The following is a 27770-nucleotide window of genomic DNA, read 5'->3' on the forward strand; positions in this document are numbered from 1 at the left end:
GTTTATAGTTAGTTGCATTTCATTATATGCATTCAGCAAAAGTTATCGTGACCTTGTAACCCATAATCAGCAATTCAGCATATTCCTAAAAGATCATGTGACACTGAGGACGGGAGTAATGATGTGAGTTGCATCACAGGAATCAATTATGTTTAACCAGATATTCACATTACAGATATTGCAATAGTATTTCACAATATTACAGTTTTTATTGTGTATTTAATCAAACGAATGCAGTCTTGGTGAGCAGAAGTGACATGAAAAATCCAAACTTTTAACCGGTAGTAGTGAATAGCTACTAAAAACTGTATGTGGAAAATCTTCCTGCGGCCTTATACCTACACGCCTCACACTTCCTGCATGCACTCCTGGTCCTCGTTGCAGCGTTTCCATAGCAACTGTGAAATGTGGGAAACCCTCTGTCCTTCAGAGAGGAGTGAGTGAGGGGGAGCTGCTAATCAAGTGATTGAAAACAGTGATCGAGCATCAGCATATACTGCTTTCGCTCTTGGAAATCATCTGCATTGATGCTGCTTGCCGACTGACTGTATGCGTTAGTTACTGTATTTTTCCATTGTCTCGTTTCCTGCATACACTGCTGTCTGACAGATAGATGCATTTGGCTGCATTCACATTAGTGTAAAATGGCATCTGTGTGATGCTTTATACAATCAGGGATGTCTGTAGTGACTGTATTTATTTGAGCGTTCTCTGAAGCTCTGTAGGTGAAGGCCACAGTCTTTGTGCTGACTTGTTATATTTGATATATGGGATAGTTATCGCCAGTTGTTGTTAATCAGATTCAAGTGCCGAGCATCTGTGAGCATTGAAAGTCTGCATCAGTAGCGAGGCCTCTGTTTCCAAGACAACCGTGGGCTGGAAATAGCCCGCTCTCTCTCTCTCTCTCTTTCTAACATGCATGTATTTATTGTCTCTGAAGACATGCCAGTGTTTTTCCCCCCTTTACTTCTCCCTGCTGTCTGACTCTCCTCTCCGCTCCCCTCATTGGCTTTCTCCTCCCCTTTGCTTCCCAGAGTTCACCTCTCTGCTCCCCTCCATCTCGGTTGGATATATAGTGGTTCAGTTGCCATAGAAACCTGCCGAAACTATGGTGATGATCTTACAGCATTGCCTCAGCAGCACCAAGTGGCTGAGCGCAACTGCATGCAATGATTTAAGCAAATTAATACAGTAAACTGGCCAAGCCAAATTGAAATGTTTGTTTTTAGTAGGATTATTTTTTGCTGTCAATCTTTGGCTATTAATATTCAAATTATTTGTGATATATAATAAACACGCACACACACACACACACACACACACACACACACACAAACACTATGTACTGTATATATATAAAGAGAGAAAGAAGGAGAAAGAGTAAGAGAGAGAGAGAGCGAGAGAGATTATTATTATTATTGTTTTTATGCAAATATAACATTTTTAATTTTTTTATAGATAAATGTTCTTAGATCAAATGCAATATATATATAGTATTGTAGATTTTTGCAATTTTAACATCTAATGATAAATGTCCTTATGTCATTAAAAAGTAATGTAAAAATACCCTAAATTAGCTTAAATATAATACTATTTTTTATTTATTTTAAGGGTGAATGTCTTTGAATGCAATGAATACACATAAACATTTTAAACAAGTTATGTGTTTGTGTGTGTGTGTGTGTACGCGCGCGCGCGCGCGTGTGTGTTTGTGTGTGTGTGTGTGTGTGTTTGTGTGTGTGTGTGTTCAACAACATTTGTCAAAATACATATCCTAATCAATACTAGCTGAAAAAAAAACCTCATTTTCAAATCATTCACATTTTAATACATGCTGTCTTTTAATAAACAGACAATGGATCTATGATATTGTGTACAATAGTTTGTGGTCTTTAACACATCTAACCGTAAATTATGAAGATTAGTGGATTGAAATATCTTCTCGATGTGTTTGTGAAATCGCTGATGCTGCAGTTGTCATAAAAGCAGTTTATTTTCTATTCTGCAACACTACAAATGCAGATACAAGTTACACATACAATGCAGTTTGGGGTGCAAAATGAAAGCATGAGTCATTTCAGACAGCATTAAGGTATGCATTCAGTTTATATAATGTACTTAGATCAGAAAGAACTGGTCAATCGATCACCAGCGTGATCCTAAAATCATTTATGAGGAGGATATACTGTATGTCGACTACATGTTGACAGGAAGGATCTGTGTTCTGAGTTCCTTTAAAAGCCATTGTTTTTGAACATGCATAATTGTCCATATTGCACAACGTCACCGGTTGCTATAGTTTTGATAAAAATACTTCTGACTGGTGCTTAATGCAGTCAACCGAGCGGTTATTCAAAGCCTTCAAAAGCTACAAAATCAGAGCGCGAGTTTAAGACCGTGTGAGCCAGCTTCAGTGATTTGATTCACACGGAGAGCCTGGCAAACACACATGAGTTTATAGTGGATCATACTCAGTCGATGTCCTTTCCCATCCGCTTCATCTCTGCTTTCATTCATCCTAGTCCTTCTTCTCTATCGGCGCAGCTGCGTTCAGAAGAGAAAGAATGCATTTGTGACAAGAGATGCTGTGTATATTACTCATAAAACAATAATGATATACATCATGGGATGATCTATTGCACTCAATTTATACTCATGGTTATACTATAATGAGATGTTTTTATTATTTGTATAATTATTATTACTGCAATGAGAATTTGAGGGGTAAATAGATCCCCTCGAATTTCCTTAAATGTAAAAATACCCCCCAAATAGGCAAAATATCACACATATTTTGATAAATCTAACTGTTATAATATTTCTAGCGCTAAATGTCCTTAAATGCTATGAAAACAATGCAAACCACTTTTTTTTTTAAAACAAATGTCCTTAAATGTCAAAAATAGGCTAAATATAACATGTATTTTAATATTTTTAGGGATAATTGTTCTTAAATGCCATGAAAATAATGTAAAAATGCCCCAAAATAGGCTAAAATATAATATACATTTAAATATTTTAGAGATAATTGTCCTAAAATGCCATGAAAGTAATGTAAAAATACATTAAATTGGGCTAAATATAATTCGTATTCAAATATTTTAGGGATAAATATTCTGAAATGTCATGAAAACAATGTAAAAATGCCAAAAAAAAAAAAAAATATATATATATATACATATATATATATATATATATATATATATATATATATATATATATATATATATATATATATATATATATATATATATATAATCCTGATTAATCATTTGACAGCACTAAATTTATATCATTAACACCATTAATGGCCTACTTTAGTTTGGGTAAATTATTATTATAAACAGATTAACTGAACTGTGATATTGCATTAGATATTAAGTTAAGTAAGCGTGCTTTGGATATAACTGTAAATTGTTTAGATTAGTGCATTGAATGAGCAGAAAATTGTGCATAATATCTACTCTATGTGTTCTGCGTACAGAATGCAGCACTATGATAATGTGCTGTTTGAAATGCCAGAGTGGCATTACTAAAAAGAGAAATGTGAAATCAAGTCTGACATTCCTGCTTTAATTATCTTCCTGTAACATGTTGCACAACTGGAAACCCTTAAATCATCTAGTTTTCCTGCATGTTAAGCTTGTGTGCTGTCAGTGTGACGCATTGTACATTAAACCATCATAAATGCACTCATCCTCCTCCAGCAATAAAAGCTGATTTAAGAGATGTTTGGTTGGTTGGCATATCTGATTGTGTTTGTTCATATTCTTTGTCTGTGTCAAGTAACTTTTCCGGCTGGAAGGTGTCTGGTGACATGTTCTAATGACATACAGATGCTTTCCTGGTTATAGTGTTTAACTGGTGACACAAGTGTGTCAGAAAACATGACACAGCAGTGGAATAGAGGAAACACTGAGTACACGCGCCCTCTGGTGGATTACTGAAGTACTGCGTTTAAAACATTCAACTCTTGATGCCACACAGGTTTCTTTGACTTTTTATTGAATTATATGGGTTTCATCCTGAGCTAATAATATTTTCTAGCACCTAACCCCACCCGTAAACATTATAGGCTTTTATTTAGGACTTGTTTGGTGTTTATTAAGCCGTTTCCACACACATTGTAACAATTATTTTTTTTTTTTCAAAAATGTTACTGGAACATGTTTTACCTAACAAAAATAGAAAAACTATTTCATGCATCTATTTCAAAATTTCACATTTAATTTAATGCATTACTTGCCGTTTCCATTTGTGAAATGTACTAGCGGTTTCTCCTTTAAAAGGTTATTTTCAGTGTACATTACCTTTGATTTCCAGCTTGCACTCCACCTCATCTTCTCCGAGCTCATTCACAGCCTTGCAAGAGTACTTTCCGCTATCGAAGGTGCTGGGTTTGCGGATGTTTAGCGTCAAAACTCCCTGGTTATTCTGCATCAGGAACTTTGGATTGTCACCGATGATCATCTTGTTTTTCATCCAGATGATCTTCGGCTGCACAGACACACAAAGAAGTCAAGCGGTAATATTCAACTGCTCTGTTCAAAGATGAAATCTGATGTTTATTAATTAACTATATACATCTCTTGACATTGGTTTTGTTTTAGAGTATGTCGTGTCGTACCTTCGGCAAGCCTCTGACCGCGCAGCTGATGGCCGTGCTGTAGCCGATAGTCACAGATCGATCCACGAGGGGTGCGGTGAACTTCGGGGCACAGGTCATATCCTTCTCCTTGAATGGAGACTGTTTACTCGCCAAACCTGAGAGTGTGACATTGAGAAATCACCATCACAATCCACATACAGTTATGTCTAGCAAACATGGTCCTGACACACAGTGTAACATGTTTGTGTGAATATACTACTGTATTAGTTAAAGGGCTGCATCAAATGACAGAGGCTGGGATTTAAATAAATACATACATTTTCTTTTTTACAGTGAAATATTATGAGGATAGTACCGTATCTTTCGGACTATAAGTCCCACCTGAGTATAAGTCGCAGTAGTCCAAAAATACGTCATGATGAGGAAAAAACATGTATAAGTCGCATTTATTTTGAACCAAGCACCAAGAGAAATCATAACCGTCTCTAGCCACGAGAGGGCGCTCTATGTCTTCAGTGTAGACTACAGGAGAACTGAGCAGCATAGAGCGCCCTCTGGCGGCTGGAGACGGTAATGATTTCTCTTGGTTCATGTCTATTAGTTCATTTCTCTTGGTTCATGTCAAATTAATTTTGAAAAATAAGTCGCACCTGACTATAAGTCACAGGACCAGCCAAACTATGAAAAAAAGTGTGACTTATGGTCCGGAAAATACGGTATTTGATTTAATTTAGTAATTTTATTTTGTAAATTTTTTTTTTTTTTAATGCAATTTCTTAGTAATTTAAATAGTATTAGATATTATTATATTACAGACATATTCAGTTATAAATTGTGAAGCCCAACAAACAAAACAACAAAATACTTAATTTTAACTTTTTTTGTGTATTTTAGAGCAAAGTTGAGTTTTTTAGTAATGTTCTGTTTTTATTCTGTAATAAAATAATTATAATAATTATACAATATATTAACATATTATTTGTATTATATATTCATTATTATTGATGTATAATCCCAAAATTGTGGGCAATTTTTTAATAAGAAAAATCTAAATGAGATTTTTCCATTGATTTGTGCACTTTTAATTACCGTATTTTTCGAACTATAAGTTGCACCTGAGTATAAGTCGCATCAGTCCAAAAATACGTCATGATGAGGAAAAAAAAACATATATAAGTCGCACTGGACTATAAGTCACATTTATTTAGAACCAAGCACCAACAGAAAACATTACCGTCTACAGCCACCAGATGGCGCTCTGTGTCTTCAGTGTAGACTACAGGAGCACTGAGCAGCATAGAGCGCCCTCTGGCGGCTGGAGACGGTAATGTTTTCTCTTAGTTCATGTTAAATTAATTTTGATAAATAAGTCGCACCTGACTATAAGTCGCAGGACCAGCCAAACTATGAAAAAAAGTGCGACTTATAGTCCGGAAAATACGGTAGTTAGCTTGCCAACAAAAGTAACCAGTTTATCTGCTTTTAATTTTATTTTATTTTTTTTGCAGTGCAATCAAATATCCAAGCTTAATTTTCCACATGTTCCCGACATGTATGTTGTTAACCACACTGACCAGTCTTGGCAATGACGGCGGTGTTCTTGCTCATGCAGGGATCTTCGCTGAGACCACAGAGGTTCTCGCTGTAGACGCGAAACATGTACTCGTTTCCGATGATGAGGTCAGAGACGGTGCAGTTAGTGCGGCGATTGTGTTCATACACCGTGAACCACTCCTGCGAGGAAGTGATGGAGAAAGGGAGTCATTCACATAAAAATAACAGTTCTGTCGTCATTTATTCACCCTCATGTTGTTCCAAACACCTTACGGTAAATGGATGGATGCTGTTGAGCTCAAAACATGATGATAAATCACCAAAACAGTAGGAGATATATGACTATACTACTAGAAATCATGCTGAAGTCAGAGAAAGATATGAGGGTGAGTTAATGATGTCAGACTGGTGTTTTGGTGGATACATGGAGATCAGATCTCTCACATTGGTTTTCTTGTCTGCTTTCTGGATCGTGTAGCCGGTGATCTCACAGTTGCCGTCATCTTTGGGAGGTTTCCACTCCAACGCTGCGTTGAAACCCCAGACGTCAGTCACATGCACTTGAGTCGGAGGACCGGGTTTATCTGGGAAGAGAGTCGGACGAACTTGATGAACGTCTCTGGAGTGAATCAGGGGTTAAGATCAGAGGGAGATCTCAGGGCGGTCAACTTAAGTTTCCCAAAACTGGGATTCGCAAGGGAGGAAGGTTTGGGAATTGGTGAAGGCAAATTAATCTAAATAATTTTAAGATGCAGGGAGCTTCACTGAGAGCACAGACTAATAAATAAATAATAATCAAATCCAAAATATAATTGAAAATTTATATTTATGCAAATAAATGAAATAAATTGATTAAAAAATATATATATATATATATTTATAAAAATTAGTTATATTTACATACAAATTAAATAATCATTTTTTATTATTTCTCATATATTAGATTTATTTAATTTAAAATAATTGTAAAATAAAATAATTCAAAATAACTGTTTACCTGCATGTAATATTTTAATATTCCCACATCAGACAAATATGTTTTTGTGTTGATTAAATAATGTACATCAAAGTAGTTTGACTGACAAAAAAGATTAGCAATTGTTAATTTTGTACTTGCTTTTATAAAATGATTGTAAATATTGTGTATTAGTTGTTAACATTAAATTGCATTGCATATCACTATTATTTCAGCCACAATGCTTTCTGTATATTAATCGACCACTATTTTTAACCACTGTATATCATCTTACCTACAATCCGGATGTCTATGTTAGCGCAGTCCTCCATGTTTTCAATTTTCAAGCTAAGTGTGTATTTCCCAGAGTGCTCTCTCTCAGCAGAACGGATGAAGAGGATGGAGTCCACGTTTGAGTTCCTGACGCCCACTTTCTTTTCATCCACCGGCTGGCCGTCCTTCAGCCACGTGACAACCGGACGCGGTTTGCCCTGAAGAAACACATGAGCTTGTTAAATGATGTGCTTCATCATAGATGTGCTTTGTGTTTTATCATACACACCTGGAAGGGGATGACAAGGTTGATTTTCTCTCCGACTTTCTTGATGTACTTGGTTCTGAGTTCACGAGGCAGACGGATCTTAGGATGCTCTGAAATGAGAGGAAAGCATCACAGGTTTGCTAGAGACAAACCTTATTTATCTTGTTTTATTCGTACCCATAATCTCTCTGACGGTGACGGGCTGTCCGAGCGATGCAGGAGGGCTTCGGCCCGCCATATTCACCGCAACCACACGGAAATTCATCTTCTCTCCAGTGGGAAGGTTTCTGACCACATAACTCTGGCGCTCAACGAGATCCGTGTTAGCAGGATGCCACTCCGTTTCTGACATGCAGGAATATAAAAAAGGAATAATAATAATAATTAAATCCAATATAAATAAATAAATAAATGAACAATTAATTTTTACATAAATACATTAATAGCAATGACAAATTAAATATTTAATAATTAATAATTTAAAATAAAAAAACATTCAAAATAAAACAATTACTAAAAAAGTAAATTAAAAAAATTCCTAACTAAAAAAAGATTATATATTTTAATCGTTAAAAATAAAAAATAATTAAATAAATAAATAAATAGATAAATAAATAAATAAATAAACAATTGATTTTTACATACAATAATAAATATATTAATAACAATTAAATAAAAAATGACAAAAGAAAAAATAATAATAATTAAAAGCATTCAAAAAAAACAATAACAAAAAAAATTATAATTTATATGTTATAAATGTATAAATATATAAATAAATAAATTATATTTACATATAATATTAAATACATTAAAAATAATTTAATAAAAATGACAAAGTAACAAATAATTTTAGATGAAAACATTCCAAACAAAACACTAACTAAAAAAGGATTATGCATTTTATTCGTTAAAAATAATTAAATAATTAAATAAATAAATAGATAAATAAATAATTAATATTTAAATACAATAATAAACACATTAATATAAATGTAATTAAAAATGACAATAAAAAAATATATTTAAAAACATTCAAAATAAAACAATAACTAAAAAAAGATTAAATAATTTATTTGTTACAAATTAATACATAGATAAATAAATCAATAATATTTACATATAATATTAAATACATAAATAATTAAATAAAAATGACAGATTAAAAAATACATTTAAATGACAAACATTCAAAATAAACACTAACTAAAAAAAAGATTCAATATTACATATATTTGTTAAAATAAATAAATGTATTATAAATTGAATAACAAGGATTGGGGCATGTGACTGAGCTTTCTGACATTACTGAATATTCACCCTATAGTTGTAATGATTTATCTTATAGAAAATTAAGCCATATTGTCCTCATCGGGAGATTACATTATTGAGATTCAATAGGAAATGTTGATAAAGTGACTTATATATTTTTCTTTATTGGTTTAAAATATATTGTTATATTGTTGCATTGAAATAATGCAAAAAAAAATTATAACATATTTATTGCTAAATTAAATGTTCATTTAAATAAACCTTAAACATTTTAGAGCAAAAACATAAATATCAAAACATATATAAAATATAATCAAAACTGTGTAATTTTAGAAACATTGACGATTTTTAAGACTTTTTTTTTTTTTTTTTGCATTTATGTCACTTCACTAGTACTTTAAATTCAAAGTGACAAATGGTGTCTTGGAACATTTGGACAACAAAAATAAGTATTTTTCATAAACTATATGACCCAGCCCTGTTATTTATCCTGTAGAGAATTGGAGAAACTTTGGTGAAGCGAGTTTAGATCCACTATGCTTTAATCCAGCAAAAGATGCACCTCCTTCCTTGCAGAATTCAATGATGTATCCATCCAGTCCTCCAGCTCCGATCCTCTCAGGAGCCAACCACTTCAGTGAACACGTAGTGTCCGATACGTCATCAACGGTCAGCTTCGTGGGCTCGCTGGTGGGGGCTGAGAGAGAGAAATCAACAGTTAAAGCAAGAGATGTCCAAAAGTTCATAACAAGGCAATAGCGAAACCTTCCTCACCGATCGGCATGAATGGTTTAGAGCTGAGGCTGGGACCCGAGATACCGATCCCATTGACCGCAAAAACTCTGATCTCGTACAGAATGCCTTCAATCATGCGCTTGGCCTCGTATGTTGTGTTCTCATAGACGTCAAAGTTAAGTTTCGTCCATCTAGAGGATCCTTTCTTCTTCCTCTCCATCAGATAGCCTAGAAAATCAGATCAGATTGAGATGATGCTGAGACTTCTGAGTGTGGGTAGAGCTGGGTTACCTGTGACAGGTGTGTGTTACCTTTCAAAGGTGCTCCTCCGTCAAACTTAGGAGGCTCCCAGATGACAGTGGCGCAGTCTTCTCCTACTCCAGTACACTTCACATTCTCGGGAGGATCAGGAACATCTGCAACACACAGCAGTGATTTCAGACGGCATGGGTTCGAATCCCAAGAAATGCATGCTCTGATAAAATGTTTACCTTGAATGCAATGTAAGTCACTTTGGATGAATGCATTTGGCCAGTGCATGAATGTAAATCTAAATGTGCGTTTAGACCCTCGCTGTGGTTTAGTTTGTTGCAGTTATAATCACAGTGCCATCTGCAGGAATAAGGAGGTAGTGCTGGAAACACACCTACGATTTTGATGAATAGGTTGGCCTTGTCTTCTCCTGCGGGGTTGGTGACAGTGATGGTGTAGTTGGCCTCATCTTCTCGCTCTGCTCCTTCAATGACCAAACTGCTGAGGTCTTTTCTGTTATCTACTCGCACACGTCCCTCTGCGTCTGTCACCGGCTGGGACACACAGGCACAGTGGTTTTATTTATTCATTTAGCAATGACATTACATATTAAACTCATACTGCACATTTTTGTTTGATCATATGTTTTTCAGCCAATAAATGTCTGACCAATGCCAGTAACATAAAAAAAGTGAAAAAATTGTTTTATTAATTTCACATAATTACACTACCACATCAACACAGGAAAAATTAAATTAAATTAAATTAAATTAAATTAAATTAAATTAAATTAAATTAAATTAAATTAAATTAAATTAAATTAAATTAAATTAAATTAAATTAAATTAAATTCTTGATCCATGGCATGCATGCATTTAGTGTCTTTTGTTATATTTGTGTATTAAAAATTTTCCATTTAAAACCTTGGCTATAATTATGTATAATATTTCCCAATAGATCACAGAAGGCCTACATTTTATTTTAACTGCAGTCAAACCTGTGTAAAAATAAAATACAAAAATAAAAGAAAATAAAAGAAATTAAAAGCAGTTTTTATACTCTTTATTAAGTCTGATGTAATTTAAAGCAATTTAAAGAGATTTTTATTTGTATTTATTTTTCTTTTTTTTTAATTTATGCTAAAATAAATAATCAGTATGTGTAAATACCAAACATTATCAATGTAAAACATTTAAATAATAAATATATATAAATATTATTAATTACTTAATATTAAATCACATAAACCTAAATGTTTGTATATACTATTACAGGTTTCTTAATATTTAGAATTATTATTATTTTTTTAATTTATTTTTTTTATTTTATTATGTAGTTTTGTCGTTGTTTTGTTGTTGTTTGTTTGTTCTTAATAATTTTAAATTATTTAGTTAGTTTTTTTTTTTTTTTTTTTTTTTTTGTCCAGTCAATAATTCTTTTGTGTTACACACCTCAGTTAGTAGCCAATACATTTCCAATTTTATTCAGTTTTAGGTGTTTCATTTAATATGTACAATTGATTTCTGCTTAATTTCCATTAATAAAACATTGCAAGAGTTTTATTTAATGATAAAAACCATATCATATCAATGCATCCCTATTTGGAGCACGTGCATGACCCAGTTACCCACTCTAAATCTGTAAACTGAAACTGCATAATTAAAATGTTCATGAATTATTTAAATGATCACTATTGACTAATTTTCATCATTTTGCATGTGTACCTTGTCTCCCTTCATCCAGCAGACGGTGGGAGCGGGTTCTCCCGTGATCTCCACATCCAGACGCAGCTTGTTTCCAGCAACAACAATAATGGTGTTCTGAGAAACCAAGTTACCAGCCACATCCAGATGGATCTTAGGAGGATCTTAAAGGAGCAAGACAAAGCAAGAGAGTCAAAGACAGCTGCATGAAGCTAGCGTCTATGTTAAGAAATAATCTGGGCATCTAGCAGTAGATTTTTCATGAATTAAAAACTCTGGCTGAGGGATTGATCTTTGTCCTACCTTGTCTGGGAACATAGTCGATCTTGATTTCTGAAAGATAAAGAATGATTTGTTTATGTACACTCATATCAAATCAGAGTTAGTTTTGCACACTATACAGTCGATATCTTACCCAGGAAGTTGAGTTTGGCAGACAGTGAGAGCGCGTAACCGTCTGGGACAAATGTGTAATCTCCAGCATCCTCTGGCTTGACGTCATCAATGGTTAAACGATGAAACCTGGAGTCACATGCAAACGTATTTCAAACCTATACAGTAACATCCGAGCTGAGTGAACACGTGTGCATGTGTCTGAATGCTGACCGGCCGATATGGGAAATATTGATACGTTTACTGGGTTGAACTTCCTTGCCATCCTTAAACCATTTCCCTGTGACTTTCTCGTCGGACACCTCACACTTGAACATAGCTTGCTCTGCCGACTTGACCGTAAGATCTGCGATACTTTGCAACACCTCCAGTTCCTTCTCTAAAAGGGATATTAAAGCAAAAGCACCGGTTTAACGACTGGTGAGGGTTGAAGGTATGTACGTAGAGATCAGGTTTTACCTTCAACGATGAGCTCTCCCTTCGACTGGCCTCCGTTGGTGTAAACGAAGTACATCCCACTGTCCTCTGTGGTCGCCTCTTGAATAATGAGACAGTGGCGTTTCCCGTCCTTTTTGAAACGATACTTCGAACTTTTGTCATCTCGAGACAACTCCCGATCCTCAAACATCCTATGCATTCATCGTCAAAGATTTGGGATTAATATGAATATATGTGACCCTGGTCTTAAGTTGCACACACTGTAAACCCTAATAAGTTCACAGAATTAAAAACATATTTTGTAACAGATTGCACAAAACAATTTAAGTGATGTTTTTACATTTTGCAACTGCCTTAAATTGTCTCAATGTTATCTAAAATAATTATATTTCTCAACTTATATTAGGGAGTAATTCACCCAAAATGTTATCTATTTTAAACTCATATAATGTGGACAACATTTAAGTACTAACTTATGTCTCTCTATGTTAATCGTGTGTAAAAACAACACTTAATTTCTACATTTATTTTCCTTGTTTTTCTGATGCAAAGCATGCTGGGAACTAGAAAACGCAATCATTTTAAATTCACATTTTAGTTTACAGAACTTATTTAAATTAAGTCCAATGAACTTTCATTATTATTTGAGTGCAATTAACTAATCTCATTTGATTAATTTCACTGTTCGGTTTTACAGTTAGAGATATTTGTAGCAATATATATATATATATATATATATATAAATGTAATTTTTCTTTTATGCCAAAAATTATTAGGATATTAAGTAAAGATCTTATCCCATGAATATATTTTGTAAATTTCCAACTGTAAATATATCAAAACTTCATTTTTGATTTGTAATATGCATTGCCAAGAACTTCATTTGGACAAACTTTTTTTGTTGAATATAATGTAAAATGTAATTTATTCCTGTGATGCACAGCTGTATTTTCAGCATCATTCCTCCAGTCTTCATCTTCTTCCATGTCGTTCATCTTCCTCCTTAATCCTTCTGATTATTATCAATGTTGAAAACATTTGTGCTGCTAAATATTTGAGATATATCTCATGTATAATTGTGTTATCTGTATGTATTTTGCGTTTAACGAAAGCATTGGTGATATCTTGTACAAGCTGTGGTTTGTTACCAAATGACGTGCGCTCCTTCCTCAGACACCTCGATCTCAAACTCCACTCTTTCTCCAACCACGACCTGGTAATCATCCAGCAGTTTAGTGATGGTGACCGGAGGTTCTGTAATGCAATTAGATAAAGTGATTTGAAACAATGTATTAGATAAAGACAGTGTGACATTATATATAGACACGCTGGACTATAATAGTGCCTTCACAAGAGGAACTGAGCGTTTTACACTTGACTTTCACATTAGTTTAAAAACTGCAGAGTGATTCTTAGGGAGAAAATGCAATGCTAAATAAATTCCACTTCACGATGATCAGCTATGCAATGCAATAGTTCATTATTTAAAAAAAAAAAATTTACTACGATGGTGAGATATGTGTTAATAAATGTTATATGATATATGATAGATATAGGATAAATAAATGCTGGATTTTTGTAGATGATTTTGCAAATAAGTTGCATCAGCTATTCACTGGTTATTTTTCACACACTAAATAAAAAGCTCTTCCAGTTCATCTCTTTCCCAAGCATTACACACACCTTTAACAAAGACTTCTGTGAAGCATTTATCAGTCCCGACCACGCATTCGTACGCTGCATCATCTGCCAGGCTGCATTTATTAATCGTGAGGGTTCGAACGTTTCCATCGGACTCCATGATGTATCTGCCACACGAAGAGACATATGTGATCTCCTCACAATATTAAACATGACAGAAACTGACAGAGAAGCTTCTCTGACCTCTGTTGGCTTTTATATGGTTGAAGAATATTGTTATATTTGTCATTTTGTTTGGTGTGTGACATAACTCATTTTAGATGCAAAATATAAACAATATGGATCGTCTTAAATAGTTCTAGTAATGTCATGAATGTGTTTTGGAAATGGATGTGTGTACGAGTATTTTCTGGCTTCTCACTTGGCAGAAGGTTTGATCTCTTGTCCGTTCTTGAGCCATTTGATCTCAGCGTTAGGGTCGACCAACTCCACAGACAGGACGATCTTCTTTTCTTTGTTAACAGAGTACGCCGACTCCAGTCGTCTGAGGAACGCTGGAGAAACATCCCACACACAAACACACAGTCACAAACAGAAGATCAGAGGCTTGAGTTTTCACCGCTCTCTCTTTCTCGTACCCTCGCTGGTTTTGGGCTCTACGGCCTTCATCTTCTTGAGTCGTTTCAGCATGCCACGCAGGTCAGTGATGCCGTACTGAAAGGCGATCTTCTCGTACTCGCTGGGATGAGCGCTCTTCAGAAGCTCCCAGACGTCGGTGTCCAGCTCAGGCTCTGGCTTCTTTTTCCTGTGAAAGTGAGTGATGTGATAAACAAGAGTAAGCGGTTAGAGGAGACGGAGTGTGGTCTTAATGGATAGAGAGGACACTTACTTTTTAACGGCTTTGAGAAGAGCACTGAAGTCCAGTTCACCCTCGTCCTCCCCAGCATCACTATAGGAGAGCACAATAACTTTCATAAAACATCTATCTATCTATCTATCTATCTATCTATCTATCTATCTATCTATCTATCTATCTATCTATCTATCTATCTATCGTCCATCCGTCCGTCCGTCCGTCCGTCCGTCCATCCATCCATCCATCCATCCATCCATCCATCCATCCATCCATCCATCCATCCATCTATCGTATATCTATCTATCTATCTATCTATCTATCTATCTATCTATCTATCTATCTATCTATCTATCTATCATCGTCTGTCTGTCTGTCTATCTATCTATCTATCTATCTATCTATCTATCTATCTATCTATCTATCTATCGTCCGTCCGTCCGTCCATCCATCCATCCATCCATCCATCCATCCATCCATCCATCTATCGTATATCTATCTATCTATCTATCTATCTATCTATCTATCTATCTATCTATCTATCTATCTATCTATCTATCTATCTATCTATCATCGTCTGTCTGTCTATCTATCTATCTATCTATCTATCTATCTATCTATCTATCTATCTATCATCGTCTGTCTGTCTATCTATCTATCTATCTATCTATCTATCTATCTATCTATCTATCTATCTATCTATCTATCTATCTATCTATCTATCATCGTCTGTCTGTCTGTCTGTCTGTCTGTCTGTCTGTCTATCTATCTATCTATCTATCTATCTATCATCGTCTGTCTGTCTGTCTGTCCGTCCATCCATCCATCCATCCATCCATCCATCCATCCATCCATCCATCTATCGTATATCTATCTATCTATCTATCTATCTATCTATCTATCTATCTATCTATCTATCTATCTATCGTCCGTCCGTCCGTCCGTCCGTCCGTCCGTCCGTCCGTCCGTCCGTCCGTCCATCCATCCATCCATCCATCCATCCATCCATCTATCGTATATCTATCTATCTATCTATCTATCTATCTATCTATCTATCTATCTATCTATCTATCTATCTATCTATCTATCTATCTATCTATCTATCATCGTCTGTCTGTCTGTCTGTCTGTCTGTCTGTCTGTCTGTCTGTCTGTCTATCTATCTATCTATCTATCTATCTATCATCGTCTGTCTGTCTGTCTATCTATCTATCTATCTATCTATCATCGTCTGTCTGTCTATCTATCTATCTATCTATCTATCTATCTATCTATCTATCTATCTATCTATCTATCTATCTATCTATCTATCTATCATCGTCTGTCTGTCTATCTATCTATCTATCTATCTATCATCGTCTGTCTGTCTGTCTGTCCGTCTATCTATCTATCTATCTATCTATCTATCTATCTATCTATCTATCTATCTATCTATCTATCATCGTCTGTCTGTCTATCTATCTATCTATCTATCTATCTATCTATCTATCTATCTATCATCGTCTGTCTGTCTGTCTGTCTGTCTGTCTGTCTATCTATCTATCTATCTATCTATCTATCTATCTATCTATCTATCATCGTCTTTCTATCTATCTATCTATCTATCTATCTATCTATCTATCTATCTATCTATCTATCTATCATTGTCTGTCTGTCTGTCTGTCTGTCTGTCTGTCTATCTATCTATCTATCTATCTATCTAAAGTATGTATGCATGTATGTACAGTATGTGTATATGTGTGTGTGTGTGTGTGTGTGTGTGTGTTTAGATTAACAGTTAACTGGTTCGTGTTTTTTTAAATGTTTAGTTCAGGCCTAAATATGTGATTGCATACTTATGAGAAATATACTAATGAATATAATACTCAGACTCACGCTCTTTTGAAGGCAGACAAAATATCAGCTTGGCTCTCTTGTTCAGCAGCTACAGACAAGGATGAAAGATAAATATAGAACAGTCCTTTACAGATTTCTACTGAGACGGTGTTATTTTCGTTGTGTCTGATTGTGTGTGAAAGACACACTAACCCTCCACCGTGATCTCAAAGGTGCAGCTGTCACATTTGTCTTTAGCAGACACTTCACACCTGTATCCACCTGCGTCTCCTGGGACCACCTTAACGATCTTCATCTCGTACGTGTAGATCTGAGAAGGAACGAGTCACAGAAACAAGCCACATTTAAGGATGACGTGTAATAAAGTACAAGTCACAAATTCAAGTTGATCAACTAAGTGCAAAGATAATCTATATTCTATTTTGTAAAAAAAAAAAAAAAAAAAGCTATTATTTAAAGATTTTACAAGATTTCTGATGATGAAATAAATACCTTCAACATTACAGTTTTGACAAATGCTCTAATAAAATTGAAGATCCATGTTATGGAAGCCCATATATATAATAATCTTCAATTTATATATATGGGCTTCCATAACATGGATCTTCAATTTTATTAGAGCATTTGTCAAAACTGTAATGTTGAAGGTATTTATTTTATCATCAGAAATCTTGTAAAATCTTTAAATAAGATTTTTATCTCAGAACTGTGAGATAAAAAGTCGCAAAAAAAAAAAAAAAATTATATATATATATATATATATATATATATATATATATATATATATATAAAAAAAATTTGCGACTTTTATCTCACAGTTCTGACTATTATTCTCACAAGTCTGGGTTTATTTCTCAAAATTCTATTTTCTCACGATTCAGAATTTTGTCTTACAATTCTGAGGAAAAAAATCTAATCAAAGTTGCACCATATAAAATCAGAATTCAGAATGTTTTTATCTTAAATTTAAGTCAACGTCAAGAAATTGTGCATTTATCTTTCCACTAAAGAATAAAAAAGGGTAACTGCAACTTTTATCTCACAATTGTGACATTTTTCTTGCAATTGCAAGTTTATGTCACAATTAAGATTTTTTTTTTATCTTGCAATTCTGAGAAAAAAGCAATTGTGAGATAAAACAAAAAGTCATTTGCATGTATTTATTTATTTTTATCACACGGTGAAACCATGCTTCCAAACAAAACACCATACATTCATCAAACCTGGATATGGATGAATTTAGAATTTAGTTATGCTGAATATTCTTTAGATTATGTGGAGTATTAATATTAAATATGACAACACACTCCCCTCTTACCTTAGTATTTCTGTCATAGGTCTCTTTTATTTGGATGTGTTTTCCCGCTTTGCTGCCGAGGTCCATCCACTTCCCCTTTAACCACTTCATGGTGGGTTTACGTGTGAGGTTGGTGGAGTCCACCTTAACCACAAATGTTACATCTTTTCCTGTGTTAAAAACACACACATCTTACTTTTAATGCCGGTTGGTTTTTTATGGCAACTATTTGGAGCTTTAATAATGTGTTTGTATACCTGTGATGGCGACCACGCTTTGTGGCTTCTCTAAAAAGAGTCCTGTAAGCTCGGTTCGTTCTGCAAGCATGGAACAGGTATGTTATATATAAATACAAAAATACACACACACATGCAGACAGACTTGGATATTCACATATGTGATATATATTCACATATATATCACAGGGATCCTGTAAATAACAACTTGTGTCAACAAAATGCACGCTCTGTTTCCATTTTAAATATTCCTTGCGAATATTTAAAACATATTAATTCAAGCATAAAACAGTAATACATTGGGTTGTTTTCTTATATTAACAACGAATGGCATTAATGATATCACAGAAATAACTGAATTCTGGGTGAGCTTCATGCACAAGGAAGGAGACCGTTCTTTCCTCTTCTCACCCTTTTGCAGTCATTCGTTGTAAAATTGTATTGATTTCCATAATAGGGCAGGCTGAATATATTTACATACACATCCAAATGGGAACTATTGCAAATTATATCACAGAGTCCTTTCATGCACACCAACACATACTATATAGTTAGTATGTGGTTTAAATAATGCAAGGGCATTGCTTAAGGATTGTCATATCAGATTCATTACCATGCTCTTCTGGAGCTTCTGCAGATGAAAGAACAAAGAAACCTACAGTATTCGTAACTCTATATTTTTTTATATTTAAAGGTCTTGTAATTTGCAAACAGTCAGCGCAAGCTAATGGCGTCACTTACCCTCTGTCTTCACCTCTGTGGGAAGAAATTAGAAAAAGTGACATTAGATACTTTATATTTGGCAATTCGTGGCAATTCGTACATTTTTCACAAAGTGGCTTATTCGCACGAATTCGTTCAACCACACTCGTACAAATTCATACGATTGTTGCCAAATCGTACGTATTTTACGAGTTGCACAATTCGTATGAATTTGTACGAATGACCTACACCTAACCCCTCCCCTAAACCTAACCGTTAGACAAATCGTATAAAATCGTACGAGTGAGGTCGTACAAATTCGTACGAATAAGCCACCTCGTAAAATACATACGAATTGGCCATGAGTTAGTGTTGGTTCATTCATATTTTCGTCCTATAACTAAGAGTGAAGAGGAAGCTCAGTTCAAATGAGCTCTGTGCTGCCGTCAGTTACAGCAACGCAATGTTTTAGTTTCAAAAACACATTTATTGTTTGAATTCTGTAATTAAACTAAGGTAATTTATAATATTGTTTCTTTACAACTGCATTTTGCTATTTCAGTCTAGTGTTACTATGTGGCATTTCCATGATACATCGGATCTATAGTTGAAATTGAATTTAATTAGAAATTAAAACATTTCAACTATTTTGGTCGTAGTACATTTATTGGCATAAATACATCAATGCAAGCTCAATTTACCTATTACAGTCAAGGCTAATAATAAAAGCCTTTTTTTGTACTTATACAATTTTAATTAGTACTGCATGATATATCCAAATAAAATAAATATTATTATGGCTTAAAGTGATAGTCATATTGACTGTTTTCAAAATATTGGATTAAATTGGTGGTAGGAGTTTTTATTTATTTTATTTAGTCTTCAAAAAAGTTTAAGATGAATTCTTTTCATTTTGTCTTATAATATGAAATACATATTAAAATAGTGTTTATAAGCATGCATCTTTTTTTACGTCAAAACACTGTATCACTGCTGTCCCATAAGCGCCACCTGCTGTCAGAGACTGAAACTGTGTTTCATTCAGTCCCTCTGCTGTTTCTGTTTTGTGCAGATGTTTTATGCTGCATAATTTCACAAAGCTGAAGTCAGACCATTCTGTTTTTGCTTCAGATTTTGAAATTATACAATCTAATTATTATTATTATTATTTAATTGCTCATGCTACATGTATAAAGGATCTTCGTTTGGATCATGATTAAAATGCAATGATTGCCCCTAATTTTACACCTAAACACAGCACTTTTGTTTTTGCCCCCATTTTTCATGAGCTGAACTCAAAGGTATAAGACTTTTTGTATGTACAAAAAAAGGCCTATTTCTCTCATATATTGTTCACAAATCTGTCTAAATCTGTGTTTGTGAGCACTTCTCCTTTGCCGAGATAGTCCTCACAGGTGTGGCATATCAAGATGCTGATTAGACAGCATGATTATTGCACAGATGTTGTTTTAGGCTGGCCACAATAAAAAGGCCACTCTATAATGAGCAGTTTTACTGTAATGGGGGGGTCCGGGGGGGTTGGGGGGGGGGGGGTCCGAAAACCAGTCAGTTTCTGGTGTGACCACCATTTGCCTCAGTGCAAATGAACATGGATTTGCACAGCATGTCAGTTAACAACGGCTCTGTGTAGTAACAGCTGCTCTATGTGAAATCACACACCTGATGGAATTTACCGCTGATTACAGAACCGGCTGATGAGATGCGGACTAATTATCGGCCGATATTTATCTTGCACCCCTACTTTCTTCCACTAATGCAAATTTGAACAAACTTTCATGTTCTTAAAATGTTATCCGTACATCGTTCATGGGATATTTAAGTAACATTTTTAAAAATTTCACTACTCGTTTTCAGAATGTTCGGAGAACATTCAAAAGTAACATTCCCGTAATGTTTGCTAAATGATAAAATGGAATGTTCCTTTGACATTCGCATAACCAAGACAAAAGGTTCCTAAAACATTTTTCTTGGACATTTTGACTGTTCAGTATTTTATATAGTTCTGTTGTGATGCCATGGCCTGACAGAAGTCAGTAAAGATAAAAAAAAGTATGTATATTTCTGCAATACATTAATTTAATAATGTTCAAACTGTGAACCTGGCTGACCATAAGTGTTTCAGTGAATCATGACTGATGACATCAGCTAAGTTATATGTAACTATTCTGAAATCAACTGCCCCGATGATAAATATATTCCAGAGCTCTGAGTAGTAAGCGGATCCTTAGTAGGAATCCTCAGGCACTCGACCAGACAGATCCTCTACAATCCTATAAATATGACTCACAACTGGCCTCACAGTTTTATACTTTCTTCTGTATATTTCTACACACACGTATTGTGTGCACATATAAGATCCTTGACTGAGTGGTCTGCTCTAAATTGAAAAATATAGGTGTTAACTGTATTAAACATAATGCTGTAGTTTATTATGTGGACACGGGTTAAAATCTGCAGGTTTAGGGACGTTTTAATGCACAAAAAAATTTGAGTAAGAGATATTTAATATGCTGTTTGCTGTGTGTGCGTATGTTATATTATATTATGATATTTTATATATAGATATATTTATATTAAGGTCTTTAATAGGTGTGGAAAGTCTTAAATTCAAAAACGTCCTGGAAAGCAAGCCACAATTACCGAGCAAGATTTGTGTTCCCTTAATGTAAAATAAACCTGCAGAAACCCTGCTATGTGTTGCTTAGTTTTTCTAGCATCTGCAGGTGAAAAACCATATAGGTTGAGTGTTAATTTCTTGTTTTGGAGTTGTTGATGCAACTTCATCAAGATGTTTCCACTCTGATAATGAGAAACTCTCTCTGATCGCGTGGTCTGAAATAGCAGCATGCCTCATATCCTCCTCGTTCTTAGGAGGGCAAGTTGTTTCCATGGAGCTTGTTTAAAAGGCCACGGTAACATCGTAACCTCTCTAATGTCAGGCCAGGAATCTAACCGTTGACCACACCGATATCAGATAGCAAACATCTCACAGACAGGCTTTTATGGTCAGTCAAATAACTGTCAAAAAGGACTGACCTCGAAGTATAAGGCCTGTAACCGCAGATATGCTGCGATTTATTTTAGGTGAATCGAGAGGATGTGGCACATGCAATGTTTTTGTGTTCGCACTTGTATCGTAGGTGACTTTAGGATTACCGTTTAATTATGGATACTGTTTTTCAGTATCCATAATCTTTTAAAAATCAAGTAGGATCAGGAAAGCTCTGCTTCAGTTTGTTGTTACTCTTTTTGTATAAAGGATGAACTTTTAACCCATGATTGTTTGTCTTCACCAGTAAGAAGTAAGCACGGTATCACATTTCAAATCACACATAAAACTTAACTTGGCATTTAAAAATGGCAAGATACAGTTTTAATAAAATTTTATTTCAAGCCTTAAAGCAGCTGTAAAAAGAACTGCCTTAAAACTCTTAGATGACTTTCATTATACATTAATTAACCCTCTTTAAATTTAATTTATGTTATTTGCTTTTACAGTATATATTTCAGCATGTATTATTTATAAATAATTATTTTGTTGTATTTATTTATTTGTTGAATTTGCTCCAAGTTTTGTGACGTAAAAAAAATGAACATTTTAATCATTGAAGCAGTTTGAAGAAATTATTGACATTAAAGTCTCTGCATTACTTACGAAACATATTGATTAACCCCTCATCCCCCAATTTTAACTTATTAATTAATGCATTTATTTATGCATTTATTTTTCTCTTTCAATGCATGCAACTATTATTGTTTTGTTTAGTTTGTTATTTAAAAAGATTTAATGAAGGTTAAAACACATATTTTAGATAGTGAATTTGATGACTAATTATAAAATAGAACATTTCCGAAATATGATGAAAGGATCCCGTAAGTGGACTACGGGGAATTTGGCTATTGAAAATAAAACTATTTAATGAGAAATGAACTAAATGGCTTTGATTTTGCCCAACGAGATTTAGTAAAATGATCTGTTTTTCAAATCCTGCTCCAAATGTTATTAGTAATGTGCATTTTGCAATTCCAATTTAAGCCACATAAATTTCACACTTCACCTACTATAATTTGTAATTGTAAATTATCAGTTTGTCATCATTCTTTCATGTACTCTACTCATTTTGTATCACCTTTTGAACTAATTGCCACTCCATATAAAAGTTAATAACTCCTGGCTGACAGCAGTGACACAGAAAAGTTTTATGTCTAGGGTTTATGGTTTATATTTGGTGTATAAACACCTCACTAGTAAGAAACTAGACTTCATGATTCACCTAAGACGAATGTGTGTGTGTGTGTGTTTGTGTGTGTGTTTGTGTGTGTGTGTGTGTGTGTGTGTGTGTGTGTGTGTGTGTGTGTGTGTGTGTGTGTGTGTGTGTGTGTGTGTGTGTGTGTGTGTGTGTGTGTGTGTGTGTGTGTGTGTGTTTCAGAGGGATAGAGGCGATACTCAACACAGTGTACTACATGCTGGATTTAGCACATTAGGATGGTAATCATTAGGATGGTAAGCTCCCTGTCTTAGCACAATTCCACACACACACACACACGCACACACAAGTACTGTATACAACCCGTGGCTCCTGACAGAGCTGCTAAACATCCATCTATCACTCAGGCTATTCAGATGTTATGCAGATTATGTTATGGTCACACTTTACCGAATCGTTGAATCTGGGAGGCAGATAATGCAGCACAGAATTAAACTAGTGCCGAGGTTGTTGTCTATTTGTGCAGGTAAAAGAATGATGTTGCATAGTGGATGGGACACAGTCTGTCAGCACTGTACCCCTGAGCAAAGTACTTGATCCCGGGTCACTCCAGGGTAATGCAACTAGCTTCTAATTAAGCAATTTATGGCAAAATTTGGACTGACTAGGCATCCTCCTTCCTTTTAAAAGTTTGTATTCCTATAAATTTTGCTATCATTACTATTACATAGTTGCATTGTTTTATTTGCACTTTTCCAGTGTTGTCTGTCACATAAATAGAGGTGGTTCTTTAAGTTATAGACTCTTGACCTGTAAGGCAGATTATTGTGAGTAATAAAATATTCTGGCAGCTGCAGGTTCATAATAAATAACTGGACTGATATCTCAGCGATAGGTTGTTGGCCAATGCAGACTGTTCTCAAGTTTTAAGCATGCATTGCATGCACGTTCTTATTTTTTATTTTTTTTTGCATTTTGTATTTTGTTTATTTTTAATTGAGAAACCCAGAGCACTATTGCCAGAGACCTCATTAAAAATCTTGAATTGTTTAATTTGACCCTAAAATTATTTTGTTATTTTTTTTTCATTTATTAATAACGTCAGTGTTTGGTATTGGATTAAATGCAAAATATTAGCGATTTCACTATTGATCTCAGATATATATATATATATATATATATATATATATATATATATATATATATATATATATATATATATATATATATATTTCATTTTGTAATAAGAAGAGACCTTTTTATCTTTATTTGTTTTTTTCGGATTTTTTTTTTGGCTGTGTAACAGTTTAACATTTTCTTTTACTGATGGCATCATATAAACTCTGTATAAATATTTATGTCACGAGCAAAAGTCTCCAATGACAGGAGATGAGATCTCAGTATGTTTGGTCCATTTAAAATAAATAAGCTTTAAATAAGTTCATAATGACCTCATGTGTAAACATTTTAAAAACCTTATTCATGTGTGAAACTTTTTTATTTAATTAGAAAAACATAACCAAGTGCAGTTTCACCTAGCTTTGCATTTTGATGATGGCAAACACTATTAAATCCGCTCTCCACAGTGTTCTTTCACACTAGTAAAGTCTCTATAACTGAAGTGATTATCAGCGTATGATGGTATTTTTAGAGCCGTCTCTCCCCTGGGCTTCTGTGGCATTACCATATCAGACAACAGCATCTGGAAGAACCCTTATAAGAGCAGGAAGATGTGTAAATCATCGCTCCTGACAGGCTGCTGATCAGATTTACTGCCGTTCATTCAGAAGGTGTGGCGAGGTAACAGAGGTTAAACTGAGAAATGAACCCGTCCGAGGGATTGATGTGCCATGGGAAAAGATGACGTGATTTTCTATTGCCATCTTGTAATATCTCTCAGAAAAGCTGAGTTCTTTTTGCCATGTTTTTATATTTAGTCCACGATGAGTTGTCCATTAAACTGTGATTTGCAGAACGGATAGCGAGGTGAAAATAGAAATGGCAGAGGTCATCAGGAGATATTTATATCTTACTGTGGTGAAGACGAGAACAGGCCAGTGATTCGGGATGAACCTTGCTCAAAATCTGTTAAGGTTTTGTGGCGTATGATTTATGCTCTGTCATGTGGCCGCAGGCGTAGATTTAGTAAAGGTCTCGAGGGTCACGCTTTTCTTAGCATCTGAACTGTTAATTGGATCGTGACAGGGACTTCTACACTCAAGCACAGATAAAATGTGTCTCAATGTGGTTTAAGGTTTCAGATTCTGCTCATCTTAAATTAGGTGTTGCCTTTTCTAATTTCTCTGAAAATCATTTGATAAATCTGTAGGGTTTAAGACTCATGCACAAACAAACTAACTCAATTTAATGTGATGTAAATATTTGTCGGTCATACATCAATGATTTCTGTAATGTGAACTGAATGTGTTTTAAACAAAATGGTTTAGTTTTTATATTTATCATCAGTAAATCCAATTTAGTCTTTTTGATCTCATGCATTTTAACTAATTATGTGTTTTTTTCTCAATCCTGAGTTTATATATTACCATTCTGGGTTTTCTTCACGTGATTCTGACTTGTCACAAAAAAATGTCACAATCACCTTTTTATTATTTATTTCTATTATTTTATTATTCATAGTTTTAAATCTTGCGACAGAAATAAGTTTCCACAGAAATATAACTTGCCATGAACTGAATAAATTCTATTGTTTTGACAATGAACTGATTCTGATTGTTAAAATATAATTTATATGAACTGAAAATATGATTATTGCAATAAACTATGCCATGTTTTTGAGTGCAGAAATCTGACCTGTTTCTTACTAATATGCATCACATTAAATGTGTATAAATGTGTAATAAAATCCAAATTTTTTATGCAATTCAAATGCATTTTAGATTTAGGCCTTATTATTGTTTTGAGTGTGCATTAAGCTTTCAGAGGCTCATATGACACACTCAATGGAGTCGTTCTCGAGCTCATGTTGTGAATGATCTGTAAACTGATGGTCAGTGAGGAATTGTGCTAAGACTAGTAGATGAATACCAGACACATTCACCGTCTCGTCCTGTTCTCACACTGTCACACATCTATCTATCTATCTATCTATCTATCTATCTATCTATCTATCTATCTATCTATCTATCTATCTATCTATCTATCTATCTATCTATCTATCTATCGTAGAATCATAATAATAATAGTAATATTGGCATGATAAAAAAGGCTTAACATTGCCAAAGCAATGGTAACATTAGAGTACAGACATACACATTAACACAAAATAAAATATTATTTTTTTTAATAATAAGTAAAGATATATATTAAAAATACATTTATTTAAAAAAAATATATATATTAAAAATACATTTATTTAAAAAAATAAAAAAAATAAAAAAAAAAAAAAATATATATATATATATATATATATATATATATATATATATAATATTATTTACATTTAAATAATAAAATCATCCATCTATATGTGCTTATAAAAATATATTGTAAAATATTAAGCATTACAATAATATATTATTACAATCAAATTAAAATTCATAAAATATACACACACATACTGTATAAATATATAATATTTATGTTTATATATGAATATTTATGTATGTGTGTAAATATTATTTATAAATAAAATATTTTCCAAATATTATTTTAGATATGTAAAATGTTTTGAAATATTTATTAAAAATAAATGTTATTTTATTGTATTTTTTACATTTATTTGAAAAATATAAAATATAAAATATATCATATATTTAAATATTTATCTGGCTCACAGATTAATGTTCTGATACCATGCATATTAATAAAACACGTCAGAACATTAATATTGTGATATCATGCACTATCCCTTCCTCATTCATGAGCCTCCTCCTCCTCAGTCTTCATCCTCCTGCATTGCTTCTTCTATTAATCCTAATGTTAATTTGAGGTGTGTGAACATGTTTACAGACCTCAGGAAGTGCATGGAAATACTGTGTATATATATATATATATATTAAAGAAAGAAATAACAGTCATAAATGAGCAAATCTCAGTTTTGTTTAAAAAAAAATCACTGATTGGTCATTCTGATAATATAGCTGATAAATAAACAATACCACAATATGCAGATCTAATAATGCAAAACAATCAAAGAAGTCATTTTTGTCTAGTCTTGTCATGTTTTGTAAGGTCTTTCTAGCACTACTAAGAACACTCGTTTCTATTAAATAAACAGAAGAAGTAGCATAAATACTACAAAGGCAGAAAAGAGGCTGATTAAGGCTGAAGGAAAAGAGAGATGTACCTTCTGTGGGCTCAGGCATGGCTGTGGATGTGGATGTCTTGCTTGTCTTCCTTCAACTGACAGCTTCTGTCACTTTTTTTTGCCTTTTATTTCACAGTCCCTCTGTTATTCAAAGCGTTCAGGGAACTCAAGTTACCCACCAAGCAAGGAGAGAGCTGGAAGGAGGGAGACAAACCAGGGGGAGAGAAGAGAGCGCACCGACACTCGAAACCCCTC

General features: G+C 33.9%; 1 protein-coding gene across 2 annotated transcripts; it reads right to left on the bottom strand.

The window, feature by feature from the left end:
• Nucleotides 1-1816: 1816 nt before the first annotated feature.
• LOC113092660 (myosin-binding protein C, fast-type-like) lies at nt 1817-27770 on the bottom strand. 2 transcript variants are annotated; one of them, XM_026258350.1, is made up of 29 exons: nt 27555-27723; nt 19056-19070; nt 18928-18945; nt 18336-18395; nt 18100-18248; nt 16974-17091; nt 16821-16869; nt 14983-15042; nt 14732-14898; nt 14515-14647; nt 14136-14260; nt 13601-13706; nt 12474-12643; nt 12228-12393; nt 12037-12143; nt 11925-11954; nt 11643-11785; nt 10313-10472; nt 9978-10082; nt 9706-9894; nt 9494-9628; nt 7837-8004; nt 7681-7769; nt 7414-7609; nt 6608-6747; nt 6184-6343; nt 4628-4764; nt 4311-4497; nt 1817-2544 (listed from the first exon to the last, which is right to left on the bottom strand). In XM_026258350.1, exons 1-29 carry the CDS (start codon nt 27571-27573, stop codon nt 2519-2521), a joined length of 3327 nt encoding a protein of 1108 aa, XP_026114135.1. In that variant the 5' UTR covers nt 27574-27723; the 3' UTR covers nt 1817-2518. The 2 variants fall into 2 exon arrangements, with proteins under 2 accessions (XP_026114135.1, XP_026114136.1); XM_026258351.1 differs by lacking the exon at nt 18928-18945 and having other exon boundaries at nt 2167-2544; nt 27555-27770.

This window comes from Carassius auratus, unplaced genomic scaffold (assembly GCF_003368295.1).
Source record: "Carassius auratus strain Wakin unplaced genomic scaffold, ASM336829v1 scaf_tig00214714_1_2670353, whole genome shotgun sequence".
NCBI classification, from domain to species: domain Eukaryota; kingdom Metazoa; phylum Chordata; class Actinopteri; order Cypriniformes; family Cyprinidae; genus Carassius; species Carassius auratus.